Consider the following 13,053-nt stretch of genomic DNA (forward strand, 5'->3'; position numbering starts at 1 on the left):
TAACTGATTTATATGTGTAAGTCGCAAAAGAGTGGGAAAGTACCGTGTATTACTTTAAAAACAATGACACAAATATTTGTTATGTTGTGTGTGTGTGGCTTGTTTTAAATGAGCATTGCATAATCAACTTATTCTACAAGTACAACCAACCTTTGCAAAATCCATATCCACCTGACCACTCACCACTGGAAAGACATTGACGAAAGTAGCTTGATGCAGATGAATCTAAAAAGGATGCCTAATACTTTGCGGTGTTACAGCATTGTTTTCAAAATTCTTTAATGTCACAATAACTTAAACAACTAGAATAGTGTTTTTCCTATATATTGCCAGTTTATATATACTACATCATATTTAACGATGTATCACATATACCATTTACTATATTTATATTGGATATATATTTGGCACCTACATTTCATTAGGTCCCTATCTTTTTCCTGGCACTTCATAACATAATTGCTTCTGCAAGCATAATCTAATGGGTCGCCTCACATATGCACATGCGATTTGGTAACAGTAAAAATAGGGCACAATCATTGTTGAACTGGAATAGAATTATGACTTTTAATCCGCACATAGCGTTCCCTGGCGCCGTTAAGTTTCTACATACCAACAATATGAATGCTTAGCTGGGCTTTTTACGTCCAAAACCTGTTCTGAAACAGTTTTATTTATGCTTTCAGTTTGAGAAGTCACAGTACACAGGTGTAACAAATCGTGCTGCGTTGTCGCTCTGCGTTTTGAAACATGAATAAGTTGACCTACATTAACGTTTACAGCGCAATATAACTAACATCGTAACGTCTTAATTCCAACCAGTGAGAAAATGGTCAAGTGACAACTGCGTTCAAGCGTGAAGCAAGGGCATTTTTTCCATATGTCACTATCGTCAATCACTCCCGTTGCGTCAGCTGTGCACTGAGCGAGCACAAATTTGACAAAAGACAGCATGTAAAAACATATTTGGGGCTGTAAAAGTAATTACTGAGCCAATTGCACTGAAATGTTTAACAGCCAACAAGGAGCAACCTATCCACGGCTGTTTAAAATTTCAGCAGGTTAAGTCTTGTATTTCTGACCTCATTAACATGTGAACAAACAAACAAATATTTGGGGGTAAAGGGGTGAAAATGGATATATACAACTTCAAGTTACAAAATACTTTAAAATACGCTGCAATGTACCAATAAAAAAGTATGAAACTCCAGAATCATCTGCTTTAGCAAGTATAGCCGTTTTAAAAAATTTACGTTTTGGGGGGCTGTGGGAAGGGGACCCATAATAATATGAAAAATATTTTGTCAACCAATAGTTTAAGAGGCAGTAAACCGCTCAAATGCACCACACATTTTAAATGCATGAAAAACTGTGATAAAGTGTACTGTCTTTCAGAATGAACTCTACCACAAGAAACAATATTAAACATAAAAACCTGATTTCATATCAATGAAGTGCAATCGACTGGACTGTTGACATTGCAAAAAGCACAAGTCTCCCACAGACATATTTTGAAATGCACAAGATGGTGGGTGCAAAGATGCCAAGTTGGAACCACTTAGGGGAGAGCAGCGAGCTGAAATGCGTAAAAAGTGAAAGATGAATTTAAACCCCTCCCATAAAAAAGTAAATGATTCAGTAACATTACTTAAAGATCCAGAAAATAGACTCCACTACAAATCAGCATTTTTTACATGTAAAAAGAATATAAGTAACTAAAACATTAATTGAATAATCTACGGCTCTTTCCAAGTCATATTATTTTGTGTTCTTGTTAATTTAGGTCAACTTGCACACCACTTGTATGACATTTCAACAAGCAAAATAAGCTCAACCTAACTCACTGGTCAAGACTATTGATGTGGAACATTATTCTAAGTAATGGTTTCCGAACAAAACAATGGCTTACAACTTTTAATTATTACATTAATTGGTTAAGATCTGTGGTTGTTGCTTAAACAAAATAAATTATACAGCACAACTCTTCTTTGTTATGCAAACCGTATAATACATAAAAACCTATCAACATTTTTTTTACCTCCCAACAAACTTACCTTGGCATGATGGAGATTGTCCACTCCATACTCCACTGGAAAGGCAAATTTGCAGAGATGAACCAACTATTTCAGATCCTTCCCCACACTCAGTCATACAACTCATTCCCAAGTATGTCTTTTTTGATTTCATACAATCAGCTGGGCTAATATGACCAAACATTGGTTTATTTAAACCAGGACAAAGACCTTCATCATCACCTTCTGACTGAATTCCTGTACAAAAAATAAAAATCTGTACATCACAATAAGGCATAAGTGTATCTGGGTTAACAGCAAATTGTATTGGATTGTAGTTGGTTGTTCTTAACTTCTTTTTGATCACTTATTTCCTGTGAACTTTTGATATCACTGTGAAGCACCTTATCCGACTACTAAAAGAGTAAGACATATTTCTATTCCACAGAGATGTAAAACAGGCAATGTAGTATTTAAAAATGTATCAGATATAGTCAAAGGGGGTAAAAAAAATTGCCGAAGTTGGGGTAAAAAAAACAATATCCTCACAGCTAAACCAAAAATTGTGTTTAAATACTTTCTTTTTCAAAGGATGTAATTATTCTGTGCCTAAACAATAAGCTATAAACCATTCTCAGATTTTGTTTCTAGGCAATGTTCTGCAGGTTGAAACAACAGCAGTTAAATTAATATTTTAAAAAGTTTTCAAAAACCTTTAGAAACTTTCCTGCAGATTTTTTATTACAAGTTTGGTGTCAATGACCCTTGTTCTGTGTTGTGTCATAACTATGACCAATTAAACAAAAAAGACTCCACTTGGCTAGCTTCTATATTTTTTCAAATATCTTGTTGTTCGTTTTTACCCCAAACGGTTCTATAGGAATGGGGTAATAAAAAACTATGTATTTTTTACACCCAAAAAATTTTTTTTGCAGGTTTTGCCACCTTTGTGCTGTATTCGAATGATTTTGGCTTTCGTTCGATAGTGCATGAATACAATTCGAATAGTTGATGTTATCTTTTGAACCAACAATTCATGAATACAAAAGCTTGAGTAAATTTATTCCAATACAATTTAAATTGTTGTAGGTTTTTGCCAACCTAAGAATTCGCAAATTCGAATACACGATATTTTTTACGAATACAATTCGAATTGCTGTCGGCCTTTGGCATGGTAACAATTCGTAAAATCGAATACATGACTACATTTTTACGAATACAATTCGAATTGTTGTCAGCCTTTGGCAATGTAAGATATGTAAAATCAAAAACACGACTACCGGTACATTTTACAAATACAATTCGAATTGTCGATTACCTCCAAACTAGGAGTAGTCGAGAATATTTTGCTACATATTTTTGCCAAATAGATTCGAATACAATTCAAATTGGCAGTGAATGTGCCTGATTTGACAAGTTTTTGTTAATGTTACGAAACAATGACACATATAAGTTTAATTGTGACATTACATAAATGGAATTGTGTTACAAAGCTTGCAACATTGGATTGTTCTCAGCACATGACAGGTGTAGCGTGTTCATGAAGCAAACATCTCTTGTAAATTTGGTGAAATTTATATAACGGAGACTTAAATCAGTCAAGCTAATGTGGCAAAAAAAGCTCGTTGGTTTACATTTTTACCAATAAATTTGCAATTCATAAACCCATGTTACTTTTTGATCGAATATCTTTAAGTTTCGGAGCGCTTTTATTTCTTTTATTTTCTGCAACTACAAATATCCGAATCGGTGCATTCGAATTGTTTGCTTCTTACAACAACTGAACAATTCGTGAATACATATAACTAGAATTATTAATTCGAATTGCTACATCCCAAAAAGTACGAAGTATTCATGAATACGAATACACGCTTGGGGTTTATTCAAAAAGTATTCGAATTACACGTTGTTGTTTTAAGTGCGTAGAATTCATGAATACGAATACATGCCTTGGTTTATTCGAATATTATTCGAATTACTTGTCGTTGTAGTTTGGTCAACAATTCATGAATACAAATACTTGACTCGTTTTATTCGAATACCATTCGAATACTTGACTCGTTTTATTCGAATACCATAAGTATTCATGAATTTGAATACAGTCATGCAAGTATTCGTAAAGTATTCGAATACAGGATGCATGTATTCGACCCCATGTCTGACAGTAAGCCCATAAAACATGTACTTAAACCAAAGCTGTATACAATTGCTTTGGGGACCAAGCTTTGGAGAAAGTTTTTACCGAAAAGTTTATCTGCAACGCTAACAGTACAAATTGGGGTCCAGGCCTAAAGAAAAATGCTACAAAGTAAGGAAAAAGAGGTTAGTGTTTTTTTGGCTTATTCATTGTAACAAAGTTATTAGTCAAATTTCTGTCTAATATTTGACTTTAAGATGGTTCATTAAGTTCATATATTTGAATTGAAGTTCCAACTGCCACTTTTTTTTAAAAAATGGTCCTAATGTCCACTTGTTTTTTTGTACCTTTTTCGGGTTAAAAAAGAACAACAGTTTTTGTCAAATATTTTTTTGTTTTTAGTAAAATCAAAAACTTGTCACATAACTATAAATGTAATCCCATCAGCTTCGTTTGGAAAAAAAACTGACCTTTTGTTGCCTAAAAAAGAAGTTTGGCAAAAAAGTTTCAAAAAACTGTTTTTTTACCCCACTTAACTATACATGTTTTGCCTAATACCAGGGCTGATCAGGTGAGGCTGGATATCAAACTAAAAGGGTGGCTTAGCACATATACTGTGTACTATTTCTCAACATATATATACACCCAACACTTATTTAATAATCGGTTCCATATTAGCAACTGTCTTTTATATACTTAGTTGTTTCTGCAAGCAGAAACTCATGGGTCCCCCACATATTCAAACTTGTAAACAATGCATTTCACGAAACAACTATCATAAATTTTGGTGGTATGAGTTTAAACAGGGCGATAAAAAAGTCAGACATAATCAGGCTATATTAGGTACAAACTAGACAAGTCGCATAATTCTGTCATTGTTTGCAAAATTTACCCATTTTAGGGGTTAGTGGGGTAAATGGTGGGGCTACATGGTAAAACTTAACAGTTGTCACACCAAAATGGTATATTCTACAAACTGTCCAAATTTTATAAAATTTGATGTTTAAAAAGTTTACCCTTTTTAGCATGCAAATGAGGAAACCGATGCATGGCAAAATGTGGTCTGCCAAAAGTTAGTAAATTTGAAAGAGAAAGATACCGAGCAACGCTGAATAGTATTACCGTATTTTACGGACTATAAGGCGCGATTTAAATCCTTCTTTTTCCTCATAAATTGGCCGTGCGCCTCATAAGCCGGTGCGCCTAATGTATGGATCAAGTAGTGCTTTATTGCCTACACTCCAGTACCGATACTATTATTATATAAATAAACCACCGTCTTACACAATAAACTACGGTAAAAGCAATTAGCAACTGTGATATTCACTAGGCTCATTTTTTCTTTTGCTCATTGTACTATTGTGACTTGCTTACATTTATTACGTAACAAGTCAAAATGAGCTTTATACGGTAACCCATACTCCTTAAAATATGTTGCGTTCTATATCCCGGTGCGCCTTATGTATGAACAAAAAACTAATCAAAGCAATTTATTGACAGTGCGCCTTATAATCGGGTGGGCTTTATGGTCCGTAAAATACGGTATGTGCACAGGCGCAGAGTTTTAAATACAGGTACTTTCTACACGCTTTAGCCAATAGGTTTTGTCAAAGTATATTGCAAATAGTCAAACATTTTTTCGTTCTGTTGCGGATGTTTTCTGTAGGTCTTTAGGAAAAAAAGTACGTATACTGAATAGACGATTTGCCGAATCAGCAATTTTAATGACGATTAAATCCAGCAGCTTTGCATTCTTCACGTCACAAATTGGTTCACCTTGGATCAAGTTAGGCCTGCAGTACTGTACAAACGGACATTAAACATGGAATATTACTTTGGAATCTTACCTGCACAACATGGTGGATACAAAAGTAAGTTGCATTGTTTAATGTTGGCGCAAGGAACTTGTTAACAAAAAATGTTGAGTACCCTATGTTGCAATAAATGCCTGTTTACTTTGAAACATTGGAGCATTTCAACCAATGTTTGTATGATCAATGAAGTGACAACGAACGTATTTGTATTTAGCTGGAAACATAGTATGTTTATAATCTGGGTTAATATACTATGCGGCCCCAGAAAATTGAGAATTTTTGAATGTGGCCCTTGCACTGAAAAATTTGCCCACCCCTGCTCTAAATGCAAAATAATTCGGACATTTTTTAACATTTATCCATTTTAGGGGGCAATTGGGATAAGTATTAGGGCTGCAGTTTGAAACACAACAATCAACACCCATAAATGGCAAATGAACAAACTGTCCGAATTTCATCCAATTTGGACACTGTTTAAAAATTTAGGCATTTTAGGGGGCTAGCAGGGTAAATACTGGGGCTATAGATTTAAACAAAACACCATATCTACCATCTGTAAAAGTTTCATCCAAATCAATTTAACATTTCATGCCAAAAGTGCACAAACTTCCAAGCAGAAAAAAGAATGAAAAGAAAAAAAAGAGCAAAATTAAGATCTGACCCCTTCAGGGAAGGGGACCCATAATGAATCATTAGTGCTCAGAATATTAGGCCCATCTTTCGGCCTGCCGAACAGTTCTTCATGACCTTAGTAATTTGTTACACACCTTGTACAGAAATAGTAATGTTATAAATGTTGTTCAGCCAATACATACACAAGGAGGAAGAGGGCACAATTATTAAATAGTCTACTCCTGTCTTCATGTATTGGTTGTTTAATAACAAATATTGAAAACACATGTTTTTGTTAAAATATATGCAACATTTTCTTACCAAAACTTTGGGGACCATTAATTAAGCCCAGAACAGCAAGTACTCGCATATCAAGGTTTTTTAAGCCATCTTTTAAAAACCCATATTGAGAAAGAAGTTTTATAGTGTCAGTCCTAGTAAAATTTTCCAACTTTGTCAAAGAAACACTGTCAGAATCAACAACTATATCTGTGGAATCCTGGATCGCAGTTTTTAGTTTATTTAAAGCATCACTTTGTGAAATTGTTGTGTTGGCCTTCAGAAAAACCTGTCACAAAAAGACAAACATATCAACCAAGTGGTTCTAAAGTGTTAAAAATTTAGTACATTCGATGTTGACCAAACTACTTTTTTGAAAAATTGTAAAATGTTTTTGCCCTTAAGGAATCCATTTACTATTATTTTTTGATGCTTTTTTTGTTTGTTTCCTTCATTTTTATCCTAGGTGGGGTGAAAATTCCTTATTTCCACAATCATGCTCTTTATTATATTGCAAGTCTGTTATATCCACATGTTTTTTAACTTATAGTGTTGGTGTTTACAATTTAGTTCAACCTATTGGGCTTTACAGGGATTAGGGCAAAGCCCTTTAAGTTTGAATGGAAGTAGAGTTGTGGGGTAGTCTGCTAGTCTCCTGTGGGCATGTACAAAGGAAAAAAAGGGGGAAAAAAGTGCAAAAAAGGTACAAAGCCATTGAAAGTGTTCAATTAGTTTACAAACAGTTTGCTAACAGCTGCAAGTTTGGTTTGCAGTATATCAAAAACAAAGAAAATTATGTTGGTTGTGTCTTATTTATTGTAAGGAAGTTATTAATAAAATTTCTGTTTAAAATTTGACTTTGGGTTGGTTCATTAAGTTCAAATATTTCAATTAAAGTTCCACCTGCCACTTACATTTTTTTAATGGTATCCACTTGTTGTTTTCCCCCCAACATTTTTTGTACCATTTTTAGGTTAAAAAAACAACAGTTTTTGTCAAATATTTTTTAGTGAAATAAAAAAATTGTTTTTACTCTACTTTATATTTCAACAAGAAAAACAGAAAAAAATTTAACTAAATAGTATCACAGAAAATGACAATTGAGACGTGTTATTATGGCGATGGTCCAACACATTGTTTATCAACTATCACTAAAGACCATGAAACTACTCATGTACTATAGTAAGTGTGGTTGCTTTTCAGTAGCCCTTTTGGGCATTCTGTGGGTACAAGAAAGGTATATGTGTGGCATGCACAAATGTAAAAGGTGTAATCACTCTTTCCTAACAAAAACAGGTGAAACACACCCGGCAAAAATAAAACATGTACAAAATTGGTTTTTGATAATGACCTAAGTATAATAAAATGATATCACTTAAATTTGTACAAACATATATTCCAATTAATAATTAGCAAATTTAAGTTTTCCCCCCCCAAAAAAAAAAAGAATTTTACAAACAATCTTACCCAGTGCACAACAACTACACCATCTTCTGTAGTAGTTGCTGATGAGCGAGCTGAAATCGTTTTACTATCACCAGCACCACCATATTTAAAGGCCAAAGTCAGGACTGAATTTGCATCAAAACTTGCTTTCTTGTAAACTTGCAACAGCTGAAAATTCAAGGATTTTTGATAAGGCTTAAAGCAGTGGTTCTTAACCTTTTTGGTGTGGTTTCCCACTTAAGTGAATCACCAAGTTTGAATTTCCCCCTCTGTTATTTTTATAATAATGTTTTGTGCCCAACATTAACAAAAAAAATATTCTTTAATCGAAATAATTTTGTGAAGCGATTTGGTCGGGACCTTAAAGGGATACTGCAATCTTATTTAGTTTGAATAGTGATTTCGTGAAAAAGTAAAATCAGGTGGAATTTTAAAAAATCTCATGTGCTTGCATTAGTCATTTATTGCATCACAATCAACAGATCAAATGCATTTATTTGCGTACAATAACAAAGTCATTGATACTTTTAGTAATGTCTGTGACGTAACAAACAATTTTTTGAATTTTTATGCGCCTCGTAAAACTAGGTGAAGTTAATTTTACATGTTGTTGCGGAAAATATTGTATTAACTTAACTTTCAACGGTTAATTTCAACCCACGGGCCCGAGTTTGGTGACTTCTGACTCACATAATTTCCCTCCAAAAACATTAAATTTCCCAATAGTGGGAAATTTCCCACCGTTTAAGAACCACTGGCTTAAAGCATAACAAAACACTTGAAATATATGAATATTTTTGCACCAACCTTTGGTTCAACTTTGTGGCGTAAACTTCTTGATTCAACACTTCCAATATATTTTAGGTTTTTGGTGTATTTTAAACTTTTTCCATCAACAGACAAAACTTTTACAGAGCCTTGAAATGCAGGCATGTTGATTTTGGAAATAGAGATTTTTCGAGAACCTCCACTTGAAGTAAATAGAACAACTATGAGAAAGATAGGTTTTTAAACTCACAATACATTAATAATCACAAAAAACTAAAAAGAAAAAAAGTAAGTACATAGCTACAGAAACTTACTTACTTGCAACAATTAACAAAACAACACCCACAACAATGCATAAAATTAATGGAAGATATTCTTTCAGCATTTGTTGTGTAGTTAAACCTGCAATTGTAAGATTTTTTCTCTGTTTTCCAGATCAACATAAAAGTGGTGCAGTAAGTAAAGTAACCAGAACAAACCTTCATCATGGTCGCTTTTTGTACTCAAATCATCATTGGATTTTTTTTCAAGCTGCTCATCTTGACTTTGCTAAAATATAGGATTATGTACAATATAAAAAAAATGACAGATCGTACCAATGTAAAGCACAAAATCTGCTGAAGCTAAATGCAAGCTGCAGCATATTCATTTTCACATTTTATTGAAAACATCTTTTTTTGTCAAAAAAATAGATAAGATTATTTTATCTTGTACAAAGTTGTTAGGTGTTCCATAACAGGTTGTAAACTGTTTTGTTTGAAATGTAAGTAGTTTTAATTTTACATGCTAATAATGTTAATTTGCATTCGGTCATGATGATATGTTAGTATATTATGACATTATTGCATCTACAGGCAATAATTGGTCTCTGCACAGTTGTTAATCAAATATATATATATATATTTTTTTATGAACACAAGATAACTTATAGTAAGCAAGTGGATTTAATGTTGTAGGTGCATTGCGCCAACACTTATCTATGAGTTAACTGCTGTTAATGGCACCTGGAAAATATTTTCTTTGTCATTTGTTACCACAACAATTTTGCTTGTATTTTTGCAATTTGCAGTTTATCTGAAAAAGTTTCTGTGCATATGATATCAAGATTAAGTGTATATAATCTGAGTTAAGTTTATTTCGCTTTGTGAATGAACACACAGTGACACAATTTCACTGCTCTATCCAAGCCGAAATAACAGCCCTGCACTGAATTGTTATGCAGCACAAAATGGTGGATGGTATGATTGGTGGATCATGATTGAGCGTGTTGTAGCTATACTGTCCATATTGAACATTCTATTGGCAGTGCCGGATAAGATTTAACTTTTATACACTACACAAAAATACAAGTGTTCTCATTTAGGATTATATTGAAACTCCACAGCAGGCAAGTGGCATTGTTACTGCAGTACTGTTGTCTTATTTATACACCTGTATCTCACAGACAAAAATCCAGGCATTTTCCAGCCTGACCAGTATGAAATTTAAGACATATGCAGTATAATGGTGAGTGAAAAATGTCACCTCAACTTCCAGATCGTTTTTCTCTGGATCTGCAGTTTTGTCATCTACTTCAATTTGTATGTCACTGGTTTCCATTATCTGTCAGTAAACTCCCACAAAAAATATACATAAAGCTATATTATTCTATGCAAGAAAAGTATGAAACACTTCCAAACTCTTAAGAGCATAAGACTTCAATCTAATTCAAATCTATTCAATCTACGTTTTTCTTGGAACTGTAACAGTTAGTTATAGTTAGAATAGTTAATTAGTTCAGTGCGTAAAGAAGTAAAACATTTTTTTACTATTTATTTGCATTGTTACAACTACAACTTCCAATCAATGTGTGATGAATTTCAAATTTTAAAAAGTCATATGCACGAAATGTCCTACTTCCACAGCATGGACAAAAAAATAAACTTCATCAGTTTAATAAACACATGTACATCCACAATTTTTAATTTAAACAATGTGTAAGGTTACCTAGAATGAAACAAAACATGATATTTGATTGCGGGTGTGTTAAAATCACGTGTACAACCAGCACCAAATTTGTAAGTCGCAACGTCGTATGCGATCAGATTATGACGCGACAAGGAATTTAATTTATAAAACATTTAATACACCCATAAGGAAGTAATTTTTGGGAGGGACAGGGAGTGTAATGTGACAGGGCAGTGTAATGTGTTCAAAGCCATAATCAAACAAGACTCGGCTCTCTGTTTTTAAACTAACGTGCGACAAAGAAAATTTCAGGCGTTCTTGCAGGAATTAAAGAGGAATACATGCGAGAAACATGTGACTTTTTGTGAGTCAACTCTTCGCATAGGTACCAGTGGAGTAGCCAGGGACGGGCCAAAGGGGCCATGGCCCCTCCCAAATTTTCAAAGTTGTATTTTGAGAAACTTTAGTTTAGTGTAGTTTTGTCCCTCATCATTATGGTTTCGTCTTCCAACTATCAAAGGAATATATAAATTAACAAAAATGACTGTTGTCACCAAGTTGCAAGCTGAAATCCATGCTTTTTTATATGTATGTACAGGGGCGGCTCGTGCGAGGGGGCTGCGGAGCTGCAGCACCCCCAGTATTTTTACTTGACATTCCTATTCCAAGTTGTTATACAAAACAATCTTTACATATAGTTTTTATGTTTGATCAGTGTATACTAAGAATAACTTTTATGGCATTATACGGCATTTTATTAAAATAAAATTAATAAAAATTTTGTATTATTTAAAAATTAAAAATAAAATAAAATAATAATAATAATAAGTTATCTATGGCGGAGCTGCAGCTCCAGTTTCGTGACGTTTCATGACTTTTTCAGTTGTGCGCATGCGCACTTGGAAAAGCTACATGCCGGGCGAAATAGGCGAGAGGGGGCTGTGGCTCGCGCAGCCCCTCCCGTGACGTAGCGCTAGTTGTGTTGTCTGCTTCGCGTCAGTGAGCTCCAAAGCCAAACCCGTGTACTGTGTTTTAAGTTCGACAGTGAGTGCAGTTAAATAATTATTTTGCTATCATTAAATTTATTGTTTGACTGTTAGTCGTGACTTTTTAAGATGACTGTAAGTGGGTTTCAGTTTTTACAGTTATCATTGAATTGAATAAGTGTATCTAACACCTTGAAAAAGAAAAAAGGTCATCTAACACCTTTTAAAGTCACAATTAACCTTTATAATAAATAACTGAATTAAAAAGATTTATGAAAGTATGGGACAAAAAATCTGCTACTCAAATGTCATGCAGGAATAAGCAACAACAAGAAATACTCAGTTTTAGTTCCTAATGCTACCAAAGAAAAATTAAATTTGTGACTGTGAAGTTAAATGCCTCACTGAAATTCAGGCAATATCAAATGCAGAACAAACAACTGCAAGCAACAGGAATTTTGAAATGAAGACAAAAAAAGAGTGAAGACAATTTAAAGTGTGGATTTCTTAACACACCATGTGGACAGTATTTGCAACCAAGTGCAATCATGTGTATTGATATAATGGGCATGTACTGTTTGTCTAAACAGTAGCTGCTAAATTGCTTCACAGGAAGTGTTTCTTAAGAATGAACATTCTACAGACAAGATAGTAGTGACACCAAGCACATCCTATTGTTGACAAAGAAAAGCTAGTTACTCAAATGAAAATGTTTCTGTAGATGTGATGGGGTGACACTAAAACGCTGAATGGGCGGGACGTCGCGGAAACCGCTCAATATCGGGTTTGAGGTTCATGATTACTTTGAAAATAATTAATCTAGAGATGATGTTTTGACAAGTTAAATTACTAGGATGAAAAATCCTTTTTGCTGTTTCCATAATTCCTTCAAAGGCAAAACAGTTCTTTTTAACACTGAAAAAGATGCCAATTTTTCTGGGGAACACCAATATTTCCAAAAGACTTGCACTTGCAGTGCTAGTACTAAATAGAAAAACAGTTTCTTAGTTATCAGTTGGGATTAAGGAAGAAGCTATCAAATATCATGCCCA

General features: G+C 33.9%; 1 protein-coding gene across 1 annotated transcript in view; it reads right to left on the bottom strand.

The window, feature by feature from the left end:
* The window catches only part of LOC145222386 (sushi, von Willebrand factor type A, EGF and pentraxin domain-containing protein 1-like), a 39,293-nt gene extending 28,567 nt beyond the window's left edge, over positions 1-10,726 (bottom strand). Inside the window, exons 1-9 of the mRNA XM_080088492.1 lie at positions 10,593-10,726; positions 9,548-9,617; positions 9,387-9,470; positions 9,108-9,289; positions 8,322-8,468; positions 6,897-7,143; positions 2,055-2,270; positions 1,436-1,576; positions 151-225 (exon numbers count right to left, since the gene is read on the bottom strand). Of these exons, the coding sequence (XP_079944618.1) occupies positions 151-225; positions 1,436-1,576; positions 2,055-2,270; positions 6,897-7,143; positions 8,322-8,468; positions 9,108-9,289; positions 9,387-9,470; positions 9,548-9,617; positions 10,593-10,667 (1,237 nt within the window). The 5' untranslated portion in view covers positions 10,668-10,726. The remainder of the gene's footprint in view (positions 1-150; positions 226-1,435; positions 1,577-2,054; positions 2,271-6,896; positions 7,144-8,321; positions 8,469-9,107; positions 9,290-9,386; positions 9,471-9,547; positions 9,618-10,592) is intronic.
* Positions 10,727-13,053: the final 2,327 nt, after the last annotated feature.

Source organism: Phallusia mammillata, chromosome 4 (genome assembly GCF_965637545.1).
Source record: "Phallusia mammillata chromosome 4, kaPhaMamm4.hap1.1, whole genome shotgun sequence".
NCBI classification, from domain to species: Eukaryota; Metazoa; Chordata; class Ascidiacea; order Phlebobranchia; family Ascidiidae; genus Phallusia; species Phallusia mammillata.